A 26,477-nucleotide genomic window follows, 5' to 3' on the forward strand; every position below is an offset into this window, starting at 1 on the left:
GCAAAATTAACTGACCCTGAGATGAAGCATTTCCCTCTCTCTGTCTCAGGGGTAAGAGTTAACTGTCTAAGACTGCACCTAGCGGGCGGCCCTGCGAACCTCCTCTGGGTCGGCTCCACGTTTGTTTATCTCTGTGCTCCCAGCTCTTGGTACCGTGTGTATCAGATAGCAACTGCAGGATCCACAGCTTATAAATGAATAGCACTGTGTAAACCGCCTACCATACTCCCACTCGCACATCCTATTGATGGATGTTAGGGTAAAGTCTATGTGCGTCTATATTTATAACTTCTATTTTTAAAAACCTAGCATTACTTAACTATGGGCCAACAGAACTTGTGTGTGAGTGTCCGAGTGCTTGAGTGTCCGGATAGGCACAGCAGTTTTCTGGGAGTGCTATAATAAATTATTATGAACTGGATAATCTAAAGCAACAGAAATTCATTCCTTCCCCATTTTGGAGGCCAAATCCAAACTTCATTACTCAGCAGGACCATTCCTATGAGTTTTCTACCTCTGTTTCCCACCTCATCTCCCTTCTAATGGCACCAGTAAACCTGACTTACATGGAAACTCTCCAGTTTCTGCCTCCATGGTCACACTGCCCACTGCATTCCAAATCTCGCTCAGTTCTCCTTCTTTCTCTTACAAGGATGCTTACTAAGGGTTTTACAAACCTATCAGGTGGAGCCTTCGTCTCATGATTGTCAATTGCATCTGCAAAGACTTTATCTAAGTGAGGGAACATAAGAAGGGATTTAGACTTAGACATATCTTTATTTGGGATGGGATGTACCCACTCAACTACACTGTGTGTATGTTTGTGTGTATGTTATACCAAAAGGAATCCTTGGGCTGGTGAGAGGGCTCTGAGGGGCTGGGAGGAGCACTTGAGTGCAGGCCTGAGCACTTGAGTGTCATCCCCGAGTCCTACAAGGTAGCAGGAGAGAATCATCTCCCAAGAGTTGTTCTCTGACCTTCACGCACAGATGTACACACACACACACACACACACACACACACACACACACACACACACACACACCCCTTACCTAACAGTTTCCCTCTTCTTAGCTTTCTGTTACTATAAAAACACTTACTTGAAATGACTAACTTATAACAAAAGGCTACATTTGTCTACAGTCTTGGAGAGTCTACTTCATTGGTTGCCCCTGTTGTTCTGGGGCCCATGGCAAGGCCCCATCATGGCACAAGCATACAGAAAATAAAATCATTCTGTCTGTATCCAGAAGCAAAACAGCAGGAAAGGATCCTACAACGTGGCCCAGCACAGTAACTTGAAGTATTTTCATCAGGCCCTATCTTTTACAGTTTCCATGGCCTCCTGACAGCACCAAGCTGAGGCCTAGGTCTTTAAGAGGGCCTCTGGGAGACATCCCAGATCTACATCATAGCATTCCCCATTAGAGATGGATGATTCAGGGACAACGTCAATTTAGGTTATAGCTATCCTCTACTGGGGCATTCTTACCTTTGTTTCCCATGTTTCCTCTGAATACTGAAGGACTCATCAGAAAGATATTCCATAGGATGACCATAATTCATGCCATCTGGGACATTAACATCCCAGATGTAAGATGATCATTATTTTACAACAACTAAGACAGAGGAGACGCCATTGTTTTAACTACGTCACACCACTAATTATAAAACATATTCTGATTAAAAACATGAACTTCAGAATTGATGAATATGTTACGTCCACTTTGGGATATGTTCCTACAACACATGGAAAGTTCAAATAGCTTTTGATGAAATAGTGTAACTAAATCTCAATGATCCACCAACAAAATTTCAACATTATGTTGTTTTCATCAGTACAATTTCTTCCCATATAGCTAATACAAACAGATATAATCTTAGATTGGAGGTGCCTTTAAGAATTAAGTGTGAAGTCAGAACCTTAGAAAACTCTAGAATATATACTTGTATGAACACAACTTCATATAACACATATATATAATATATATAATATATATATATATATATTTGACAATCATGAGATGAAAGTATCCACCTGATAGGTTTGTAAAACCATTATATATATATATATATATATATATATATATATATATATATATATATATGTATTCCTGTCAATATGCAGGTGAAGGCAGATGTAATATAAGATCAGGGTCTGTGATTAGGCAGTGAAAAAAGAAGGCGGGCTGAGAATTTCAGAGACAGGACAGAGAGGGACAGAAGGACAGGGAAGATGGAGGAAGAAGAGGATGAACCAGATCCACATGGCGTTAAATAGCCACAGGTAGCTAAGAATATCCTAGAAGGGATAGAATAATACAGGACAATTCGTCCATTGTAGGCGGACAGCTTGTATCAATATCAATTGGCTCTGAGTTCACCGTATGGGCGTTTGTGGGTTGAGAATTTAGTGATATAAATCTGACTGATAAGTTACAAGCCTCTAGAGTTTTGATTCACTGGGTTATGGGGATTTGTGACAGCTGCAGAGGACGGATGGTTGGGAAGGTACAGCGGGTTCGGAGGCAGGTGAACAGGGAAGACTGGGGCTTGCAGCAGCCAATGGGGGAGAGGGAACTGTGTTACTAGAGTGTAGCCGGCGATAGCATGGATTGTTTTTTAATATTGCATGCAACATATATACATATATACATACCATACACATATATACATATATACATACTACATACACACATACACGCATGCATATATATATATATATATATATATATGAAAACCATTTAAAAGTCTCTAAATCCTTTGAGCTATAGCGGGAAAGGAGAGATTCTGGAGTCAAGATATTTGTCTTGCCCAGACCTGCTAGAACACTGTAGAGTGAAGAATGAAGGGAGTGCACGTGTGCACGTATCATGTAATCCCAACAAACCTGGGGAGAGTCATTCACTTGGACTTCTAATCTATCATTTGGGACATCAACACTAGTCCCTGTGTAACCTATGATGGGAGGGGAAGTCTGAATTTCTGCTCGCAGCTTAGAAGTACAAATCTAGAAGGAAATAAAAATGTAAGTACGTTCTATTCCTCCTTCCAAAAGTTCCTCAGGGAACTCAGGGTCGAGAGTCTGCTGGAACTTTACACAAGACATAGGCAATAGACAAAGTTTCAGTCACGACTCTGAGTTCCCTTGCATCATTTATTCAGATGCTATGAAGTTTGAAACTGAGGTATGAGGCAATGTTAACAACGATTTTGGGGTAGAGAAACAAAATGTAAGGGGAATTTAAACCTTTAGAAATCAACAAGGGTAGGTCATTGTGGAGTCCAAGGGAGGCAGAAATATACCATTAAGAACAGTGTGCCAGCGTGGGCCCCTTGTTTGTACCAAAAATAACAGAAGCACACGCTTAACTATAGAATCTAAAAGCCAGTACAAGTTGCAACCCCCCTCCTAACTTACAATTCCTCCCTCACCCCTTCTCTTACACACACACACACACACACACACACACACACACACACAGAGTGTGCAAACACACTCACAGTAGCTTAGTAAAGAATTTAAGACAAACTCTTCCCTGGAGAAAGCCTACTGCCAAAGCATCTGGGTTCTGCTTCCAGACGGCATTTTACAAGTTCCTATCGCTTCCAAACCTCACCAGGGCAACCCTGCTTCAAAAGGAATTTAATTTTTCCTTGCACAAACAACTATTGGGTCTCCCGTGGCTACTGCATGAGAAGAACACATCGATACTAGAGAGACAGATCTTCTATGACTTTTCTTTAGTGAATAAAGAGATTGTTTTCAGATTTCATTAACCTTTAATGTTCTTGGAACACAGCCCAGGGAAATCTCTAAAAGACAGGTGTGGCTCAAGTGTGTTTCCCTATTGTTAAAAAGCAAAATAAATTCAACAAAGATAGTTCGTATCAGTAGTAAACAGATTTTTTTTAAATAACTGGGCTCACATAACAGCAGCCTGTAAGAAAATAGAAATCTTACATCATATGCAAAAATTAATTCCAGATGGACTGAAGACAAATTTGAAATGTTCAAATCTTCCTAAACAATCTAAAGGACTACATGCACAATCTATGTTTCCAGGTAGATATCCTTAATCAGGATTAAAAACAAAACAAGAGATTGTCTATCTAAAACATGTTAAATGGAATAATGCAAAGTCAGCAGATAGATGTAAATAAAAATATCCCCCAGAGAATACAAACCCTATCTAGAGGAGCAGTGAGATGATGTAGTGGCCAGAGATGCTGTCCAGCTTGAGGATTTGACTCCAATGCCTAGGACCCTCTGCCCTACACATGCACATACCTTAGTATATAAACACCACACACACACACACACACACACACACACACACACACAGAGAGAGAGAGAGAGAGAGAGAGAGAGAGAGAGAGAGAGAGAGAGAGAGAGAGAGAGAGACATGTACGATTTACAGAGAAGAAATGCAAGTTGGCATAGCAATAAGACCTTACTTCACTTGCATGCATTGAGCTGGCAAGGACAGCTCACACTAAGTTTACGTTGACTTGGGGAAATGGGGTCCCATATTTCTGTGACAAAATAAGATTGGGATGGACTTTCTGGACTTCATCTTCTCATTAAATCAACTCCAGTTGATCTGACGTAAGACCCGTTATCCCCCCAGCCCTCAGATTTCGCTGTTTGACTGAGACATTACAACACTCAGGAAGACATCTGGTATGAGGGATGGCTGAGGGGAAGAGGCGTAAACTAGAAGATCCTGAGGAAACAGTAATCGATAACTTTACACAGAGGGAGGGTTGGTGAGCTAATCACCAGGATTATCACCAAAAAGAGAATGAAGCCATCTGTGGTAGTGCACACCTTTAATCCGAAGACTCAATTTTTATTAAACAGTGACAGAACTGTGTACATGTCTGGGTAAATGGGGATACAGGGTGAATAGAAAGCAAGTATGAAGAGCACACACTGGATGTTCAAGTAGACCACAGTGTGGTGGTCTGAATAAGAGTGCCCAATAGATAAACTTGAATGCTTGGTCACCAAAGAGCGACACCATTTGAACAGATTAGAAGGATTGGGAGGTATGGCCTTGTTGGAGGCAGTGTGTCACTGGGCACTGGGCCTTTGAGGTTTCAAAAGCCTAAACCAAGCCTAGAGTCTCTCTCTGCTTATAGATCGGGATGCAGTTCTCAGCAACTTCTCCAACACCACGCCTGCTTGCTGCCATGCTCCCTGCCATGATCATGATGAACTAAACCTTGATCGTGCTGTTGCTGTCACAGCAACAGAACCATGACTAAGGGCTATGGACAGACAAGGTTTCAAGGGTGGGAGGGCTTGGTGTAAAGGATGAATTAGGACAGTAGATTCTACATGACACCAGCACTTACTGCACACTCATCTTCCTCCCTCCCCACTCTCTAGGCTCCACATTCAACTCTACATAAGATACTCAGATTACTATCTTCCAGTTGAATCAAAGAAAAACAGAGCATGGGGATGGAAGGGAGAGCAAAAGATGAGACACGGCAAGACTGGAATGAGCTACCATATCCACCGTGTAGTAATTGGGAGGCTCTTCCTCTGGCAATAAAAGATATTCTTTCATCAACTGTCACCTCCACACGCTGATAGATAAAGTCGCTAATAAAGGCCTTCAGTGCAAGTTGGCAGACTGAGACAATATCATTTCCTGTCAGTCACTGGCCCATACAGAGAGAACTGAGACAGACTCTTCCAACTGCCTTCTCCACAGACTGCATGGGAAGACATTTTGCACAGATGTCCACCAGAAGACAAATGACATTCAAGCTCTTGTATTAGCTTGTCCCCATGACTTGCAGTGCTCCGTGAATTTCTATCATTCAGCCTTGAGTACCAGTGTTTAGACTCCTGGCTGTAACACTTTGAAGCAGTGACAGTCTGGCTCACGTAACTGGCCCAAACATCAGTCTGGGTGTGTTATTACGGACTACATGCACAAAACAATACATGCAGTATTTCTAAACTCATCATGACTATTCAACTGCAAAATCAGAGCTAACAGCTACTTAATAACAGAAGAAAAACAGAAAGAAAATTTAGAAAGTGATTAGCCCCTATGAAATTTGAGATTATCCCATAAACATCCCATAGAAACCAGTATAAAGTTATGATTTTTTTGTTATTTTGATTACAAGATCTTTACAAAAGTTTTATTAACAAAAATCTCAGGAAGTTCACACAAAAATATATTACTGAGGCTAACTTAACAGTAACCAAAGAAACATTAATACAAATGAAAAAAGGCATGCTTTTTTTTAATTATCTAAATTAGCAAAGACTAAGAAATGACTATGACAGTCGGTGGCGTGTGAAGTGACAGTCATACTTGTCACAGTCTCAGTGTTTCCTGATGCAACTTACCAACACTCATGAACTTTTTTGGGTGGGAGCCTCAAACAATGATGTGATAAGAAACTACCAATTTAAGTACAAAAATGTTCTCAAAGACAGCATACTCAAAGGGAGTATCTCTCAGTAGGAAAATGGTCGAAAAACGAATGATCACTCCTAAGACAGAAGCCCATTAATCTTAGCAGTTTTCCCTTCCAGCAGTAACAAAGTAGAGTGCAGCAGAGTGTGTAGCTGACGGAGAGGCAGTTTGGTCCTGCTTTCACATTCTTATCTGCTCCTTACACTCCGTACCTGCCTAATACCAACTGTCACGTAACAGTTAATATGCCCTCTGAGTTTAAAGCCAATATCCACTCTGCCTTCTTCTTCTATATTTTCCAAATTTCCTATGATGATGAAAATAGAAAATACTACTTTGAATATAGCTATCACACCTTTCTTTCCAAAAGGACCAGAGTAGGGAAACGCTTCTCTCAAGAGTTATACAGTTATTCCCACAAGTTTATCAAGACAGAGGGAAAATGGGAAAACTGTGCCAGGGCAAGCAGTGGTGGCTGTGTGACCACCGTTCCTTACAGACACAGCTCTCCCTGTGCTTCTCATACAGCTCTTTCAGCTCTAATAACAGGTTTCTTTGCTGAGGATGTAGCTGATGGGAGATTACTTACCTAACATGAGTAAGCTCTAATTATCCCCACCCCCAAACAAACAAACAAACAAACAAACAACAAACAGGCTTCTTAAATGCAAGGGAGACGTCAGGGAGCTGGGCTGTTTTAAAAGCTTTCTGAGTAACAGACGTCTCTAATGGGCGTCCATCTCCTGCCACAGCACCTTTGGATACAGGTCAGACTCTCTGCCTTTGTGTTCTCCTACGTCAAAGTGCCAAAGCCCTGACCAACAAGACGTCAGTGAAAGGCGGTGAGGAGCTAGGAGGAAATACCCTTTGCCCTTCTTGCTACATGGGATGCAACAGCTAGGGCTCCAGCAGCCATTCGGAACCATGAGGTCACCTTGACAGAAACAACAGCTTGAAGGAGACAGAGCAAAAAGGCGGCAACAGTGTAAGTCTTCAACTCTGGTCTAGCATGTCAGCCCTGACAACATAGAGAAAGGCTCGTCCATGCTGCGTAAGTCACTCTGTGCGTGCGCGCGTAGTTCGACATGACTGAAATTAACCTTGGCTGATGTACAGTAACCAGGATAAATGAGCTTCTGAAATTTTTGCCGAACCTGTCTACTCTGGCTCCATTTTAACTGGCCAAAACACGAGACCAAAATAAACAGAAAAAAAAATAAGGGAGCCTCTTAATAAAGCTTCCTGTGACTTGTTATTTTTAAGTAGGTAATTTGAACCTTCTAGAGCACTTCTATCTCACATACACACATGTGCCTCTCTCCCAGCTAAGTTGCTGTTTAACTTGGGCCTGGAGCTTGACTGATTTTGTGGGACGTTGGCCCCAAGGTAGAAATGAATGCTGAGATATCCTAAACATGAACGCCCAAAACAGTTTGTGATGGAAGACCCACGGCCATAAGACCAAGGACAGAAATGAAAGGGGATGGAGACCTTCATTCCGTGGTTCTGACCATTCTTGCGGTCCACTGTGACTATAAGAGAACGGTGCTCCGAAGTGAGCATCACTTGTGGAAGAAGCTGGACCAGCAGAGGTGGGCGTTCATGTGTTATGCAAGGTTTTCTCAGGGAGTTCTTTAACCTTTTTAAGAATGGATAGCAGTCTCCAATAACCAGTACTTGTAACTGTCTACATGGGGGTACACATGATTAGAAACAGTGGTGTTACAGAAAGGGGGTGACTCTTGCCAGCTATTCTGAGTATGTAAATCTAGTCCCCTGAGTTTCATTTCTAACATCATGAAGTCTGGTATTAAAGAAGCTATCGTCTTAATAAAGGGGAAAGAAAGTGTCTGGCTGAGGAAGTTTTTCTCCAGTGAGTTAAGAAAATAAGGCAGCAGACACAGTATATCTGAACTCTTCCCAGGGATCTATACCGAAACTACTGAAAACAACTGCATTCTCCTCTGTGCTGTTACTAGGCTTGAACTCAGTAACTTGCAGCGCATGGTCAGTATTACCCAGAATAACAAGTGTCTCCACAGTGCTGGGAATTCATATTGCATTGTAAATTCAACAATATGGTATTTATTAAACAAGCATTAAGCCACCAAAGCCCAAGCGGTGTTTAACCACTTCAGTCTGGGAATCGATTGAGATGCCTTGCCTATACTTGTGAGGCAATGCATCACAGTGCTGCGAAGGGCTTCGGAGTACTTTTCCTTCCACAGAATACTCCTTCAAGGGCATAAAAGGAAACTCATTGTCTGGGATTAAGACACTACAGTCAGTCTTGTGGCTATTCTAGGAAGAGACAACTGTACCAAATTAGCAATTACAGTCTTGTAGCACATTTCAACCAAGTGGTTTGCTTTGCTTAGAAATAAAATTGCTAGTGTCCATGGTGAGACCCTGGGTCACTGAACAGATGACTGCCTCATTGGGCCTTCCTTTCTCCAAGTGATGACTAGTCTCAAAGATTCCGGCACTCTGAGGCACGCACATGGGGACCGTGTGAGCAGCGTAATGACATCAAAGTTAAAATTCAAAGGCATGGACAGTGCAACATGTACAGTCACCCTCATTTTAGCATAGCACGTGGTTTACTCATCCAGCAACTTTTTATTTACCCTGAAAATAAATTGCAATTGCTTGAGAGAATTTATTTAAAATACTACAACTAACGGCTGTTGCAGGCCTGTCTCAGGCCACACAGTTCTTAACACTGAAATTTCCTCATTCACTTATTAAGTGCTTACTCAGCTTCCCGCAGGACGGGGTCTGTGCTAGGAGCCGAGACATAGTAATAACTCTGGGTATCTTTAACCTGCAGTTGGAGAAAAGGTTCTTGTGGATTTCAGAGTAGAGGTGGGTAGGGAAGTGGGGGAGGCTTTTCATGTGAGAATATGCCAGGAAAGAGTTAATCTCCAGAAATTCAAAACCTTTCACTATTCTTTACGAATGACGAAATATGTGAACTGTGAGTGGAAGTTACCTTTCATTTGTACACAAGAGTTGGTGTACTAAAGACTGAGGGTCCTGCTAAGACCAGAGGGGGGTTATGAGTCTTCCACGAGCTGTGGCTTAGGAAGTGAAAAGACAGATCCCTCAGGAAGAGCCAACAAAAATAAATGACTTTACAAGCTGGCCTACAAGAACTGGCTATTTTAGTAAGGCCGTCAACGAGAGAGAGAGACCCAAAATACGCCCTCTTCAACTGAGACAGAGGCTAGCAACATTCAAGCACTTCCCCAGATTCTCAATGCCGGTGTGGAAATGGGTTTCATGTAAAACTTTCAAAACAGCCAGGGTACTTAAAAAACAACGACACTAAAGTGGCTGTGCCCACCCTCGACTCACGGATCTAAGGGTTTATCCCTGTCCACTGCCTAAGACAACATCCTCCCCCATCCCGAGGTCGCCATTTTCAGACATGGCCAGCACGCAGGATATATCAGAACTGGGAGAAAGTGAAGAGTATACCCTGAACGAGAGCACGTGAAATGGGCTTTCTTATCATTTACCTGGCATTCAGAACTAACCACAGCCACTAAAAAAGGTCACCCATAGCCCAAACTGTGAAAAGACACCTGCAGATGTTCGAATGTCTAGCCCTTTGCTTTGGTACCACTTGGACAGACCCACATGTGGCCCTGATTCAGTTAAGAATCCCTCCCTGACCTTTGGTCCGGCCTCTCAGCCCAATCATGGTTCATTCACCACAATTTCTCACTGATAAAGACTTCACTCCGTTCCATAACCTGCAGATGTCTATGACACCTGTAAATCACAGAAAAATCAGGCCGAGCCACCCAGAGCATCTCCTGATTCTCAAGGCCATAACACCTCGCTCCGGTTCCTTCACGAGCTCAGCGATACATGCAGACGCCTCCCTCTGAACACATATAGGCATCCCTAAGCCAACCTTAGATACACATACAAACCGTGAGGCAATACACAGGAAATACTTATGTGCTATTGCAGTATGTTGCACTAATGCCCAAAATAAGCAGATACACAGACCGTTTCCTCCATGAGGAACAGAGCTTTTCTCAGTACTACAATTCTCACAGGGAATTGCACAGTCTGAGCCTAATGAATTAGTATTATAGGATCATTTATAGCACACATTGGAGGCGGTTATGTCTATTTTTCCTTCATGAAAAACCTACAAATGAAAGAAATGAAGAGATCTAACCAAGATCATACAGTTACAAAACAGCAGTTACTGATTCCGACTTCAACATCATTAAACACCATTGTTCTGTCCCTGGGTTTGTATATGCACCCTCTGTATTGGAAATGAACTTCCAGGGAGAAGTGAAGCCATAAAATAAGCACATATACATATGTTCTGGGGCAGCATCTCTATGCTGTTGATTTCACAAGGCACGCATGTGCGTGCTAACACTCCACCATTCATGTCAATCACACAGCATATTTTCAGAACTTAAATGAATTTCACAGACAAAACATGGACTTAGAAGGATCTCTGACATTTATAAGCAGGTATTACTGAGAGGCACTTGGGTTCTATATGTGAGTTCATTTCCAGAGAGAATCAACTACAGGCCAAAGACTTACTCTGAATGTGGGTGGCACTGCACTAGGGGCTGGGATCCAGCCTGAAAACAAAGGGAACCAGGAGAAAGTCATCTGGGTGTCACCAATTGTCTCCTCCTGAGTCCTGATCCGTAGGGATGGGAGCGAGCAGCTGCCAAAAGCTCTCACTTCCTCCCATGGTGACTAGCACACCTCAGACTGCGAGCTCAAATAAACCTCTCCTGCCTTAAGCCGCTTCTTTGTTGGATACCAGGCCATAGAGGTGGAGAGTGACTAATGCAAAGAGGTAGGAGACTCAAGCTGTCTTCGTTACCTGTCTCCAACTTGATCGCCTTCTTCTCTCCATGACTGAAGACAGCCTAGGACTTCCTTTTCCTTTTGGAAGACAAAGCCTTGAACTATTTTTTTTATTATCCTATATTGGCATTCTTCAAACCCGGGTTTGTGTTCAAAGGCAAAGGCAACACTTTGTAAGGGTCCACCTTCAAAGCTACAGAATAATGCATTTCCATATTTCCTACTTCCAAAGATAATTATTGAAAGCATCACTCACTTAAGTCAAGTAACTCATACAATATTGTTTTCTCCCAGATCTTTCTAAAATACACTGGGTGGGGACACAAAGGAAACAAGGAAAGTGTTGACACAAATTGAGGGGTAAAAGTCTCCAGCATCTGAGTGACACTTTTTGTAGCTTAGGAAATTCCGTGTGCTCTGGGGAAGGCTCAGGAATGAGCCCAGGGCCTCTGACATGCTAAGTGCTCCATCACTGAACCGCACTCCCAGCCCTGCGTTCTTTGTTTGGTAAAAGCTTTGGTGGATAAGGGGACTTGCCACAGAAGCCTGCCAAGCCTCCAAGCTCAGAACCCACAGAGGAAGATGAAAAGTGAGACCCAGTACTGTTAGCGCCGAACTCTGACCTCTAGTACCGTGCATACCTGTCACAAATAATACGGCCACCTTTGTTAACATCTGGAATTTTTCAAAATCTAAAAGTCTGATGGTATAAAAAAAAAAAGTACAAAATGCTGTATTCCAATTTGCTTTGTTTGTTTCAGAACGTTTTACAGAGTGATCAATAAAGCCATTTTGAACACTAAGGGAGACTGAGTCAGGACATTATTCTGGGTGCGAGGAGGCAGAAGCACGGATTTAAGAACATGAGGAAAAGGTACAAAGTTTTAACAGCTCAAGAACTTATTCATGCTTCTTTAAAATAAAGATCGAAGGCTGGGAAAGACTCTGTGGGTAAAGGTGCCTGCTGCCAAGTCTGAGGGCCTGAGCTGGAGCTCCTAAACCCAGGAGGTGGAAGGAGAGAACCAAATTCTACAAGCTGTCCTCTGACCTCCACACTCACTGTGGTGCAAGCATGCACACAACACACACTCACACACACATACACACACACACACACACACATACACACACATACACACACACACACACATACACACACACACACACACACACACACACACACACACAACACACACACACACATACACACACATACACACACATACACACAAACATACACACACATACATACACATAAACATACACACATATACACACACATACATACACACACATGCACATGCACACATACACACATACACATACACACACACACATACACACACAAATGTGATAAAAGTAATATGGAACACTGGGAATCAAATACAGATTCTACTAGAGCTTATGAAAGATATGATGATGTAACTTAAAATACCGATATTTATAATATGTTGCATATTTTTTTCACTTAAAATGAAGGAAAAGTTTTAAAGAACAAGTTTAGAATCTACTTAGGGTACTCGAGTTCTTAAAGGGAAAGAGAGAGAGAAAGAGAAAGAGAGAGAGAGAGAGAGAGAGAGAGAGAGAGAGAGAGAGAGAGAGAGAGGAAGGAAGAAGGGGGGAGGGAAGAAAATTCCAAGCTTAAGACTTTTGCAAGAAGAAGTAGATGACAGCTCTCCATAGACCCAGTTTTGAGCATGGACTGCTGGAGTGGAGCAGCTCTGTCCTCTTCCTGGTTCTGAATGAATTCATGGAATCTGATCCTATAAACAGTTTACAAGACTACGACCATTTAAAATACCTGACAGTCACCGAGTCAATAACTGGGGCTGGCCTCTGCTGATCACACACATCCTATCAACTCCCCAGGGAGAACAACTGCAGTCTTTTCCTTCAGAGTCTCCAGAAAGACTCGGGAGGTAAAACCTAGGAAGTCTCACCAATTTTGTATTTACCTCTCAAAGGTAAAGTTCTTCACTGGAGAGCAGGTAAGATGGCCCAGTGGGTAACAGCACTGGCTGCGAAGCCAGATGACCTGAAGCCCATCCCCCAGGCCCCCATGGTAGCTGGAGAGAACTGACTCCCCTAGGGTGTCCTCTAACATCCACATGTACAATGTGGTATGTATGCCTGTGCAAACACACACACACACACACACACACACACACACACACACACACACACACACACACCCCGAGAGAGAGAAAGAGAGATACACATATACATATGAATAAATAAATGTAATTTAAAATTTTCATCATAGGACATATCAAATTAAATGCATCTAATTGGCCTGGCTCATGCAAAGAACTGGAAAATTCTTCATGTACTACCAAGCTACACTTTTTAAATACTAACTGTACAAAGAAGTTATTTGAACAGATACAACAAACGCGAGCCCCACATGCCACTTGTTTCCTTCTCTCCAACTTTCTCCCTCTGTAACCTCCCTTCTTCCCTTCCCAGCCCCTCCTTGGAGAAGCAGAAAGCCATCTAAATATGATGGATGACGCCAGCACTTAATTCCATGTCTACACCGTTTTAAAAATATTGACTTTCTGGTCCTTATGCTTTCAGAGACAGTGAGGCTATTTAGAGCAGGAGTCAGACCTGGCCCGTCCCACTCCCTTCTCTCAGGAGGAGGCAGCGCAGTCTGCACTGAGGGGCACAAAGGCTGCTGGAAATCCCACTGCTCATTTCCAGTCTTCTGTTCAACCTCTGAGTCTACACTCCCTCCCCCAAGTCCTTAAAGCAGGGCTGCTAGGAGCGAAGACAACGTGTGCAACGTGTGGAAACACACCTGCATGCAACAGGCAGCCGGTGAGCAAGACCCATGAATCCAACTTTCCAGTGTTCTCGGACTCTAAAGGCAGCCTCTCTCTGGGGCATATTTTCTATTTCTTTCTGGTTTCCTTTAAAACAAACGATTTGGAGAATGACTACTTTTCATGTCTGTGAGTGTGTGTGCATGCATACATGTGTGTAAAATGTTCTCGCAGCATTAAATCTGGCTAACACACACACACACACACACACACACACACACACACACACACAAGATTAGACTTTATAGATCCTGAGAGTTTTCCTGTGGCATTTGAAAATAAGGCAGCAATGTCCTTAACGTGTCTTCAACGCTGTAGTGAGCCATGTTTGCGGGAGGAATCTATGACTTGGCTCTTTTAAAGTCTACCCAAATTGAACTGTTAAAATAACACGTGCCCTGTCCCCCATTATTAGCAAAAACTTAGGAAGTAAACAAAGAGTCCTACTATAGTAAGGATGTGGGCCCGGTGGTATTCTCACAATGCCTATGTTTTCAGGAGTATAACCTTTGGTCTCTAGAGCAAAGGCAACTGTATCACAAGTTTTGAAGGGACGCCTGTACATTGAGCAAGCCAGGAATGCATTCTCACTCCCAAACAAACCTGTGTACAGGAATGCTCATAATCTCGGAACTTACAAATAGTACGAAGGAGGAGGAGGAGGGGGGGGGAAGGAGGAGGAGGAGCAGCAGCAGCAGCAGCTTAATGTTCATCAATAGAGGATCAGATAGATAATGTATTATAGCTATTCCAAGGAATATTATGCAGATGTTAAAATTAATGCTAATAAAAAGGAGGTGGGGCTGGTTAATGAAGGAATCAGGTATAAGACAGTCCTGGCTACAAGTATGAATTTAGTGTGCTGAAGTGATTCTCAAGTGGTAATCACAAGAGGAATTTACAACAAAGAACTAGAGTCACACATGGTGACCAAATCCATCCCAGGCCTTGAAAGGACAGTGTTAAGGACTTGTAGCTCACATCCTCATTTGAAAAGGAGCGTGGGGTGAGCTCAGTGCTAATGTGGATCCTTTGACTGAATGACAGGGATAGGAAAGTGGAGAATGGAACTTTAGAAGTGATGTCTGAGGCGATACACGGCCTCTTTGCACTTGGCGGAAGCCCGGATGATTTTCACATGGAATGCAGCAATGCTCTCTTGCCTGGCTAAGAAGTTTTGGCAGAGTTTGCAGAATGAGGGAAGGTCTGGGAATGGAAAGGTAAAGAGTCACAACCTGCCAAAACACACAATTCTTCACAGTGGAGGAGGAAGTAAAACTGTGAACACACACACGCACACACCCACATGCAAACACACACACACACACACACACACACACACACACACACACACACACACACACACACACACACACACACAGGGGCGCACGCACACGTCTCATATACATACTAAAAGCACGACACACTTTGCCAAGCAGAAATGCTTCAATGTGCCATCTGTCCTCCCCTGGATTCAACAGTATTACCATTGCACACTTCATTCCTAGTTCAAAGACGAGTTTATTCCCAGTGCCCACCACAACCACCGCTTCCAGCAGACAAGGGCAGCAAGAACGCCAGTGTTTTCCAGCTTCTACAAACTTTCTTACATGTTAATTCTCTTGTCAGTGTTTCTAATGTCTAATTTTACTCCACAGGCAAGAAATAAAATAGGAATTTCTTGGGGGCACTTATACATCTCAGGTGAAACACTCTTACTCTAGAAAACAAGGAGTGAAGCAAGTGCCTGTCACTGGAAAAAAATAACATCCTTCTACTCAGACCTATTTTGATCCGGCTTGTGTGTGGCCACAGCTCTCTGTCTATGTGCCTGCCTGCTACCGACCTGGTGCCCCACTACCCTGTACAGCAGACCAGACTTCTTCCTATCATCTGCAGTGCCATGAAGATAAACCTGGTGAGGTTATAGTGCAAAAAAGCCAGACGCAATTTAATCAGCCCCGTCCAATGTCACAACTCTCAATTCAAAGGTGTCCACTTGACTGCCACTACATATTTGCTTGCAGATGTCACAGTGCAGAATAATCTGTGTGTGTGTGTAGTGGTGGCGGAGGGGGATTCTTGGTTGTTTTCTCGAGGTCAGTTTCAGGAAATACTGGCATTTCTTGGTTCAAAGCTCAGATTGCAAATCAATATGTTTTAGTGGCTTAATTTTTCTTTCTAAACTGGGAGAGCAGTAAGCTAATAATTAACCTTAAACATACCATCACTTCTGCTAAAGACATTTTCTGCACACAGCCCCAAATCACTCGTTGTTGGGTTAAACAGAATAGATGAGCTGTAAAAAGAGGTCGCCAAGAAACGAGATTCTTTTCATTGGGTCACCTGGGAGCTTTTTCTCTGAAATCTGCAGCTTCTGGGTAAACACAGAGAGGGCGGGTTGGAGAGAGCACCCCAAGCAAGATACCACCCAGAGTCCAATTATTTTCGTCAGAAAGTTGCCTAAGATAACTTCAAGATTCCCAGATTGAGTAATTCTTGCGTCCAAGATTACTATCTGTAGGTTTCCACGATGTAAGGAAGGTGTCCTTATTAACTGCACTGCAAGGGTTCTGATTTGCACCTCTCCCGGCGGCGACGGCCGCTGCTGGGGAGAGTGGAGAGCAACGCGCCAGAGCTGCGGCAGCCTCTTGGGCCAACTAGACGGCTAGGGGCGAGCACTGACCCTCCAACACCCCCCACCCCCACCACGGGTCCCACCCTTCCTGGCACCCGTGCGCCCCGCAGGCACTCACCGCTGTCCAGCCGCGCGATCTGGGGCAGCCGGTAGGTGCTGACCAGCAGGTCGAGCGGCATAGCCACTGGGCTCCACTTCACATCCTTGAGGCTGCAGCCCAACGAGGGCGACGGGTCCATCTTCCCCGCCTCCTCCGGCCCCGCGCTCCCGCGCCCGCGCCACCGCTGGCTGGCTGGCGGCTCCGTACTCCCGCCGCGGGCAGCCGGACAGCGAGGCACAGCGGCGGGGACGCTGGCGCCCGGCTTCAGCAGCCACACCGAGGCATGGCTGGCGCCCGGCGCCCTCAAGCCAGGAGAGCACTACAGGCGGCCCGGCTAGCTGCGGCGGCTCCCGTTCCGCCTCCGCCTCCCTTGGCCCCGGCTCTGCAATTGCGGCGGCCAGCCGCCCGCCTCCTCCTCCTCGGCCCTCTCCTAGCCTCCGCCTCGAGCACAGCGTGAGGAGGAGCCGCGGGTCCGAAGAACGCCATAGCAGCGCTCCCGGCACTGACTAATCAACAAGGTGCAAGGGACGCCTGCGCAGCCCGCCCCGGCACCGCCCCCGCGCCCGCCTCCCCTTAGGAGGCTCCGCCTTCTTGGAGCATAGGCTCCACCTCCCCAAGGAGGCCTGGCCTCTTTAACTCGGTCCCCGCCCCACGACACTAGCTCCACCCCTCTAAAGCTTAGGCTCTGCTTCCCTGGAACTCGGGCTCCACCTTCACTAGCTCCGCCTCCCTTCCAGTAGGCTCGGCTTTCCACATATCCCGCCCCTACATGACCACACCTTCTCATAGCTCCACCTTCCCACCCTAGCCACGCCCCTCTTTAATATTCCTCAGGCCCCGCCTCTCGCAGCCCCGCCCCCTTCAGGCTCCGCCTTCGCACATTTACAGGCTAGGCGCTCTGTCTCCCTTCGAGGCGGCTCCCGGGACTGCGGTACCCGCTCTGCTGCGCTCCGCAAGCTTTGGCTCTCGCTCCCCCGTCCGACCGCTCTGGCGCCCTGCAGCCTTTCTCGGCGCGTCCTTGCTAGAGCCGGAGGTGCAGCCCTTTTTTGGCAGTGATAAACTCTGATGTTGCCTCTGGCAGCTGCAGGTTGTCCACCTTTTAGTGACCGGGACAGGGAGAGCATGCTGGAGGCCGCTGTGGAGCCAGCCTTCTAAGGTGCTTCCCACCCAACCCCACGACCCCACAGACCAACTGGAAGTTTCTGTGACCAGCCCAAGTGTGACTGCGAGGTAGGGTGCAAAAGGGCCCGAGACACAGAAAGATGTGGAGTGTCACCGTCCAGGAGACCACCCTCCTCCTACGCACAGTGGGAAAGGGCAGGGAGGTTTTCTTCTGAGAACCAGGGATAATTCCCCTTTCCTAAACATGCTACCAGAACTTTTGGGGATGTCACAAAACGGCCCATTTCTTGGGAGGCAGTGCTAGCATTCAACCTACAGGTTATTTTCTGTAATAATGATGTCCACAGTTTTGAAATAGGGTTTGGTTGTTGCCAGCAGATCTCAGATAATAGAAGGGCGTGTGCGAGGTTCCTATTTTTCAGACACGCATCCGTCTTGTGTGTTGATTTTTTTTTCACATGAAGTTAAACTAGAGACATGAGCAGTTGATGAAGGGAACATGTTCCATCAATACATTTTCAGTATTCGGTGCTCGGTGCCCACGGGCCCTGAAAAGATCCCATTGCCTCGTAAAAGGTTAGCTTAAGATATATCTTCCCATAAGCAAGCTAGTGCGTGAGCTTTTGAGGAAAAACACGAGACTTCCTCACTTCCTTCCCGGGACTCTCACTTCAGAATATTGTTTATATTATCTACTAAATTCTTCTGCTCAACTATTTCGTTCAGTGACATCATGTTAATTTTTTCAGTCGTGAAGAAAAAACATACATCAGAGATATGAAAATTTCTAAGATTCACTCACAGGTTTCAGAACCATACCACATACTAATTACCAGCCATTTTTTTTTCTAAATATCTTAATCATTTCTGAAAATAAAACCTAGACTCAAAACAAGAAAGAGGACAGAAAATAACTCAGGTTGGGTAAGGTCAGGTGTCCTCCATTTGTCCATTAATTAGATCCTAAATCCTTATGTGATGAGCTTACTTAAAAAACCAAATACAAAACATTGCTTTCTGTTTCTATTATTCTCCTTAAAAGCTCTCTCCCCAAAAGGACTCCTGACCTTTGACCTTAAGACAAGACAAGAAGTAAAAAAGATTAATATAATCGGATTTGTTTTTAAATCAATAAGGGTCTTACATTAACTTTGCTCTGATTGCTGACCTGGCAGAAAAGATTTCATTTCCATCCTAAGTATTTAAGGGAAGAAGTTTTAACAAGCCAGTTCCTGGTAAGTTTTTCACCCAGAAGAAGTCCTTAAGAAACCTTAAGTAAGAGTAAGAAAATATCAACTGAACTGCCAATGTCCCAAATATATTTTGAGGATTATTAAACCGACACAGGGTGTGTAAAGTTACAGGAACAGGGTGCAGGGGATGCTACTGTTTGGATCTTAAATGAAGAAACCCTGAAACCCATGTGATGAGAGGGATGAGACAGGCTGGTCCAAACGAAGGTAGTGGGTTTTCTCGATTGATAGTCCACACTCAGTTCAGACTGAAGTCCTGTCTATAACCACACACACACACACACACACACACACACACACACACACACACACACACACACACACTACTGCACTTGACTAGAGTAAGACAAAGCCCATCTACCCTGGAACTCCCCTAACGTGCTTTAAATTGGGCCTGTGAGCTCAAGTCAGGGTCTCTCTATCTTGGTAATGGGAGACCACAGCAGGCTGGACTTCTGCAGAATACACTTTGCGTTTACATATTATCTGAGTCCAGGGTATCATTCTTCAGTGAATCACGGACCCTTACAGTATGAGGGGATTTGGGGGAGCTATTCAGGGATGGTGCAGCCTGTAAAACGTTTAGAGTGATGAGAGGTCTCTAGGCTATTTGGGATGGGGTCCCCCTGAGGAGGATAAACTGTGGAACCCTGGCTTCTTCCCCTTCTTCTCTTTTGGTCCCTAGATGTGATGAAGGGAACAATCAGCTCCACCTCACAGAGGCCCCAAAGCAGAGTCCGACTCATTGTGGACCCCAGCAGAAACTAAAACTGTGAGCCAACTGAGAGCAGATGCCTTTGAAGCACTCGTTATAATAAAGGAAGTCTGATTAGCACATCCGGGAAGTATATAGCAGAGTCTTTATAAACATGTTATATTTGTTTATTTAATGAGGAGGGGGGAGAGAGCGAGAGCGGGGGAGAGAGCGAGAGCCGGGGAGAGAGCGAGAGCGACAGCGACAGCGACAGCGTATGGGTGCTGGGAACCAAACCCAGGTCCTCTGGAACAGAGCGAGTACTCTTAACTGCCGAGCCATCTCCCCAGGCTCATAGCATATTCTTGGATAATTATAAATATCAACTTGCCAGTGAGAGGACCCTATGGATAAAGGCATTTGCTGCTAAGCTTGATAACCTGAGTTCAGTCTTTGGGATCCGCATGGTAGGAGGAGAGAACTGACCTCCACACACATAATACACAAATTTAAATACTGGAACATTGTATGTACACAGCCCCTGAGTTTAGTCGGAGGTGTTGACCCTGTACAGAATCTCGGAAAGCTGTGGCTTCCCCTTTTGAGAAATCTGAGTTTCCATGATGGGCTCGCCCCAGTCTCCTCACTGTGCACCCACTGTTTGCTTCTTCAGTTTCTGCACTATCAGCTTTGAGAGACGACAACCTTACATGTTGTTCTTCACAGTGTCCTGGAGCACACAATAAGCTAGCGGTCAAGTGTAATTGCAAAGCTCACGACCTCCGTGCTGCTCCGGAACCTTGGGCTCTTTTTCCTTTTTGTTACATTCTATGCTATTGACAGAGGTAACCTAGAAGTCACTCCCTGGCTAAATTCTTATACAATGTCTAAGCCCCCCCCTTGTCCACGGAATGAAGTGTGGGGCCCTTCGTGCAAGCACACATTCCCTGGTGTGGTCTGCCTCCCGAGACTGATTTCTATTAGCTGCCTCTGAGGTCGTATGATGCCGCCATCGTCTGGCTGTTGCATGCCTTTGGAGCTATCCTCTCAGCCTAGACAGCCTTTCTCCTTTTCTCTTCCGGGGGAACACCTCTTCCAGTTCTAGTTTTTTGTATTCTGAAAAAAAAAAATCTCCTTTTCAAAAGAGAACGGCTTTCTATGATGTCGTAATAGCCAGGAAAACCCACATCTATTGTGCTAATTGGTACTCATTTCATTCTCATGTTGTCCTTCCCTACAAGAAACCAAATAGCTGTGGGCACTGATGTGTTAGATTCCTCTCTGTTTCTCCAGCTCTGTTACCATGCGTAGTGCAGGGAGAGGGATAAATGATAGCTAAATTGACCAATCAATAGTCTGGATCAGCGCATTATTCCAGAGCTCACCACATCTCCCTCATAAACAATACATCGAGTCTACATTGTATCAAGATCTTTAAGATCCAAACACATATGGCCAACGTTCCTTGCCATTTATCTGAAAACTGGAGCCCACTGCCACTGAGATCTACACTTATCACAAAGTAGAGATTGTGGTTATGGACTTGAACTGTGATAATTATTGGCACTGTTTATTGTTAAATTTTTGAGGTTTCCTTTTCTATGACTTTGTCTCTTTAAAGCAGCAGTTCTCACTCTGTGGATCATGACCCCTTTAGGGGGTCAAATGATCCTTTCCCAGAAGTCACCTAAGACCATCTGTTCCAAAGGGTGTCTTTTGTTAGCCTTCCTAACACCTAGCATATACCAGATAGATGATATCTGTAGGTGTACACAGGAATATATATCTGCTGAATGGACACTAGAAATGTACTTTACAAAAGTACAAATCTCCTATTCTTCACTTTTGGTCCAGTCTATGACTTTCCTAAGTAGATCATTGACGAACACAAATGTTACAGTGCCATTGGAGGACCACGAAGAGAAACATCACAAACAGCTTTGTATACATGTGGACACCAAAGGAAAAGTTGCCCGTGTTGTTCTCTCCTTCCACCATGTAAGTCCTAAGGATAGGATTCAATTTTTAGGCTTAACGGCAAAGGCCTTAACCCACTGATTTATTTCTCTACCTTTTAAAGCATGATTTTAGGTAAAAATTTCCTTGAGTGCTTTTTTACTATTTACAGTTCATCAAAGCAGATACCATTATGTTGAAAGTTATAGAAGCTTCAAGAAATCAGAAATAAAATGGAGAATGACAAGAATTAAATTGTTGAGTTTATCAAAATCATAGTCATGTGTGTGTACTATGATCATGCATATGTATAATGCCTTATGTTGTAAGTTCTAGTTTGTAAAGAAGCTGGTCGTTGTAGAAGGTGCTTCCACTGCAAGCAAGCATAGGACCTCAGTTGGAGACTCTGTGGTTTTGGGAATTCCAAAAGACTTCCCAGTGGCATAGTGAAGTGGGCAGAAGTTGTCCGTATAGTCCTAAAGCTTCAATAATTGCTAAATTATTGAGTAATTAGCAACATTTTGCATGTTAATGAATTGGTTTTTTTTTAAGGATTTGATGCTATTTTTACTTTTGCAGAGCCGGGAAACAAACTTGTCCTTGGGGGTCTTATGCCTGTCAAGGCAAACTCTTCAATCCAATAAATTGATTTTTAAAAAGAAATGGCCAAAATTTAACTTCTGTATCTCTAATGACATACATTATCTAAGTTTGTTTTGCACTTAGAAGAGTCTGTAACTGATGTCATAATTTAGATTTTCCCTCAATGAATTTATCCATTTAATGTCACAACCTAAAGATACAAGACATTTCATTTTGCTTTATTAGTACCAAAATAGAAAGAGTCTCTTGTTAAACTACTAGTGTCTTAGGTGGACTGTGAGTCTATGGCTCTGCTGACTTGAAGCCGCGGGAGAGTTTCTGTGTCACAGCAGTTACAGATGCTTCCAGTCAAGTCTCTCCCTAGAAAGGTAAGAGGTTTTTAGCTCTCGGTTAAAACAGCATCCCAGAAAGGCCGTCCCACCAGCATCCTTAGCTCTCGGTTAAAACAGCATCCCAGAAAGGCCGTCCCACCAGCATCCTTAGCTCTCGGTTAAAACAGCATCCCAGAAAGGCCCGTCCCACCAGCATCCTTAGCTCTCGGTTAAAACAGCATCCCAGAAAGGCCGTCCCACCAGCATCCTTAGCTCTCGGTTAAAACAGCATCCCAGAAAGGCCCGTCCCACCAGCATCCTTAAGGTGCACATTTCTACTGGCAGCGACAGTGAGAGGAGACCAAGTGGTGCTCAACTCCTCTGCCAGATCTAGGCACACACTGGGGAGACCGGACATGTCCTCCTCCTCCCCTCTCAGTGCTGGCTGTGACACCACAGGGTGTCACATTACTTCAGATGACAGAAGATCACACTTAACTTTTCTAGTGTATTACTCATCCCCAAAGCTATGTCTTAAAATTGTATGCCTATTCCTACCTAGGAGGCAAATGAAAACTTTTCCCATCAGAGTATTTTTAATTTCGTTTAATTTTTGTGGTGCAGTGAGCCAATGTGGTTTTTTATATATCAGTATCATAAAATATTTAAACAGAAGAGAATTCAATGAAGAAAAATATGTGCTATAATTCTATTACCCTAACTTAACTATTTACTACTATTTGACATGGCATATATGTTACTTTTGTGGCGTATGTATGTATGTATGTGTGTGTATCTCTGCTTAATTATAGTGAACATTTTCTGTGTTATTTTATATCTCAAAATGTGCCATTAAAATGTCTATGTAGTATTTTATCATATATAATTTATTAAACTCTCTCTGACTGACATTTTAATGATTTATTATCTTTTAATTATTAATAATCACTTCATAACTTTCCTGTAGGCAAATCTTTGGGTAGAGTCAAGACTTTCACCTCCTTACTACACATTCCTAAGTGGTGAATTATTAGAATGTAAAAATGTTTTTAAAGGTTTTTTTATACTTTTAATTTATAAAGCTTTACTTATAGTGCTTTGAGACTTAGTTTACATTATTATTTTTTCATTTTTACTAAATGAGAAAAGGCATTTATCAAAATATTTGCACAAATAGGGACTGTAATATAGCTCAGTGATACAGTGAGCTCATTCTAGTGCATAACAGTAAGGGAATACTCAGTGCTCAGTCATAGAGTGAGTGCATACTCAGTGCTCAGTCATAGAATGAGTGCATACTCAGTGCTCAGTCATACAGTGAGTGCATACTCAGTGCTCAGTCACACAGTGAGTGCATACTCAGTGATCAGGGACACAGTGAGTGCACACTCAGTGCTCAGGGATACAGTGAGTGCACACTCAGTGCTCAGGGACACAGTGAGTGCACACTCAGTGCTCAGGGACACAGTGAGTGCACACTCAGTGCTCAGGGACACAACGAGTGCATACTCAGTGCTCAGGGACACAGTGAGTGCACATTCACTCGGTGCTCAGGGACACAGCGAGTGCATACTCTGTGCTCAGGGACACAGTGAGTGCACACTCACTCGGTGCTCAGGGACACAGCGAGTGCATACTCTGTGCTCATGCCCCACGTTTGAGTCCCAGAACTCCCTTACCACTGTGAGCATCTGGTAGCCAGTACTTAAAACTCAGTGGGTCTATAAAGGGCAGGAATACTTACTGAGGACTGCGGACGTGGATCAGAGGAGAAAGGCCCTTGACCTCAATCCCTGGGACGCTTAGTTACTTTTTGGCTGCTGATAAATGTGCCATAATCAAGGCAACTTGCAGAAGGGAGGGTCAGAGTCTATTCAGTGCTGACGGCAGTAGGGGGAGACATGCTGGAGTAGCAGCCGAGAGCTCATGTCCTGATCCAAAAGTTCAAAGCAGAGAGCTTATTAGAAATCTTTAAAATCTCAAATCCTGCCTCTAGTTACACACTACAGTAAGACCACACCTCTTAAATTCACCCAAACAGAACCCAAAAATGAGAACTAAGGGGGGGAGAGTGGGGGGAGAATAAATAATCCGTATAATAAAAAAGACACCACGCCTTTAAATAAGGAGAGTAATTAACAGGAACCACAAGTCTGGCCAAGTTCTCCTACAGTTTACATTGTTCTGTGTGAGCCTCGCCTTTAACAGCTAACCCTTATCTCCAGCCCTACACTTTAAAAGAACACATATGCGTAGAAAAATAAGATGAAAACGTAACCTATTGGGGAATAGTAAGAACCATCACGTGTCAAGAACGACTAGGGAATGTTTACACAGAGCTATGAGGATTCTATTATATTTTTCACACCTCTGTCCAGGCCTGTGTTTGAATTTTCTCCACAAACATGGCCCTGAACTTGACATTTTTCCTTTCTTGACTTCATTGGTAAGAAGCGTGTCCTTTAATTTCCTTACACCCTTACCATTAAATCTTAAGGGAAGATAAAGTACCTGTGAGGAGGTCTCTAGCTTAAGTTGATCGGTGCTCACAGTCCCCTGGCATTTAAATGGGCACCAGGGAGTCATGGGGCAGAGACCATTGAGTTTCACTTTGCTCTAACTGTTCTGCTAATGTACTGGAAGATGTGCCATTAACGTGATTATGCAAACTCTCCTTGGGTCCTGTTGAAGACTCTGACATATACATAAGCACCATCTTTGCATGCCTTTCACAAATTCTATTTTAATACATTTCACAAACACTACCTCAGATGCTTAAAGTTTATCTCTTTTCACTACTTCAACGGTAGTAAAAATGTAAAAATTCCACCTACCCTTTCCAAATATTTTCTTACTGTATCACTGAATAATTTAGAGTCACGCTTACTCTGGGGACTATTGGCCCTTTACCAAGGACTCAAGTCATTTTTTAAAGAGTTGATACAGTGAGAATGAACTCTAAAAAACAATACAAATTTATGAAATATTAACAGAAAACCTGAGTTACCTTGTTTTCTAATGTAACAAATGACTTACATCTTTCAGTTAAGAGTAAATATACTAGGTAGAAAATGTTTACTGTGTTTCATTTTATCGGTTACATTTATAATTTGTCAGAGTTTAATAAGAGAACATGAAAGTACTCAGAACTGTGAAACAGCAGTCAGATTCGTTCTATTGTTGATATATTTATTACAGCAACTAATACCCTTCCAGGAGGGAAACATGATAGTGTGCCCCTTTATCCTTTGATTGATTTTAAGTATACTTTGTTTAAATTGGCACATTAATATCCAGAGCTCATTACCTATTCTTTATCCATCCACCAATCTACCCACTTATCACTAGGTATTTATAATATTCATATATGTGAGGTACCCTCCAAGCCAGTGGGGACAGAAAAATGCATACACGGGAGAGCCAGAAACACTATAATTACAACCCAGTGGGGCAAGGGTAGGTGATAAGTGGGGTAAGGATAGTATTTGGGAACTGCAAAGGTTCCTGCTTGCTGAGAATTAGGAAAATAATCCAACCTTTTTGGAGAACATAGCCTGCTAGAGAATTCTACTACTGTACGAGGCTCCAGACCGTGATAAGGCGGGGGAAGAAGGCTAGGAAGCAGCCAGTGAAACGGTTAAGGCTAGAGCTGCCCATTGAATGAGAGGGTTA

The 26,477-nt window shown here is 43.7% G+C and overlaps 1 protein-coding gene across 1 annotated transcript in view; it reads right to left on the reverse strand.

Moving 5' to 3' along the window:
• Nucleotides 1–17,367, reverse strand: part of Garem1 (GRB2 associated regulator of MAPK1 subtype 1) — a 162,958-nt gene extending 145,591 nt beyond the window's left edge. Inside the window, exon 1 of the mRNA XM_032885750.1 lies at nt 16,885–17,367. Coding sequence (XP_032741641.1) covers nt 16,885–17,005 — 121 coding nt within the window. The 5' untranslated portion in view covers nt 17,006–17,367. The remainder of the gene's footprint in view (nt 1–16,884) is intronic.
• Nucleotides 17,368–26,477: the final 9,110 nt, after the last annotated feature.

The sequence above is a fragment of the Rattus rattus genome, chromosome 15, assembly GCF_011064425.1.
Source record: "Rattus rattus isolate New Zealand chromosome 15, Rrattus_CSIRO_v1, whole genome shotgun sequence".
Classification (NCBI taxonomy): domain Eukaryota; kingdom Metazoa; phylum Chordata; class Mammalia; order Rodentia; family Muridae; genus Rattus; species Rattus rattus.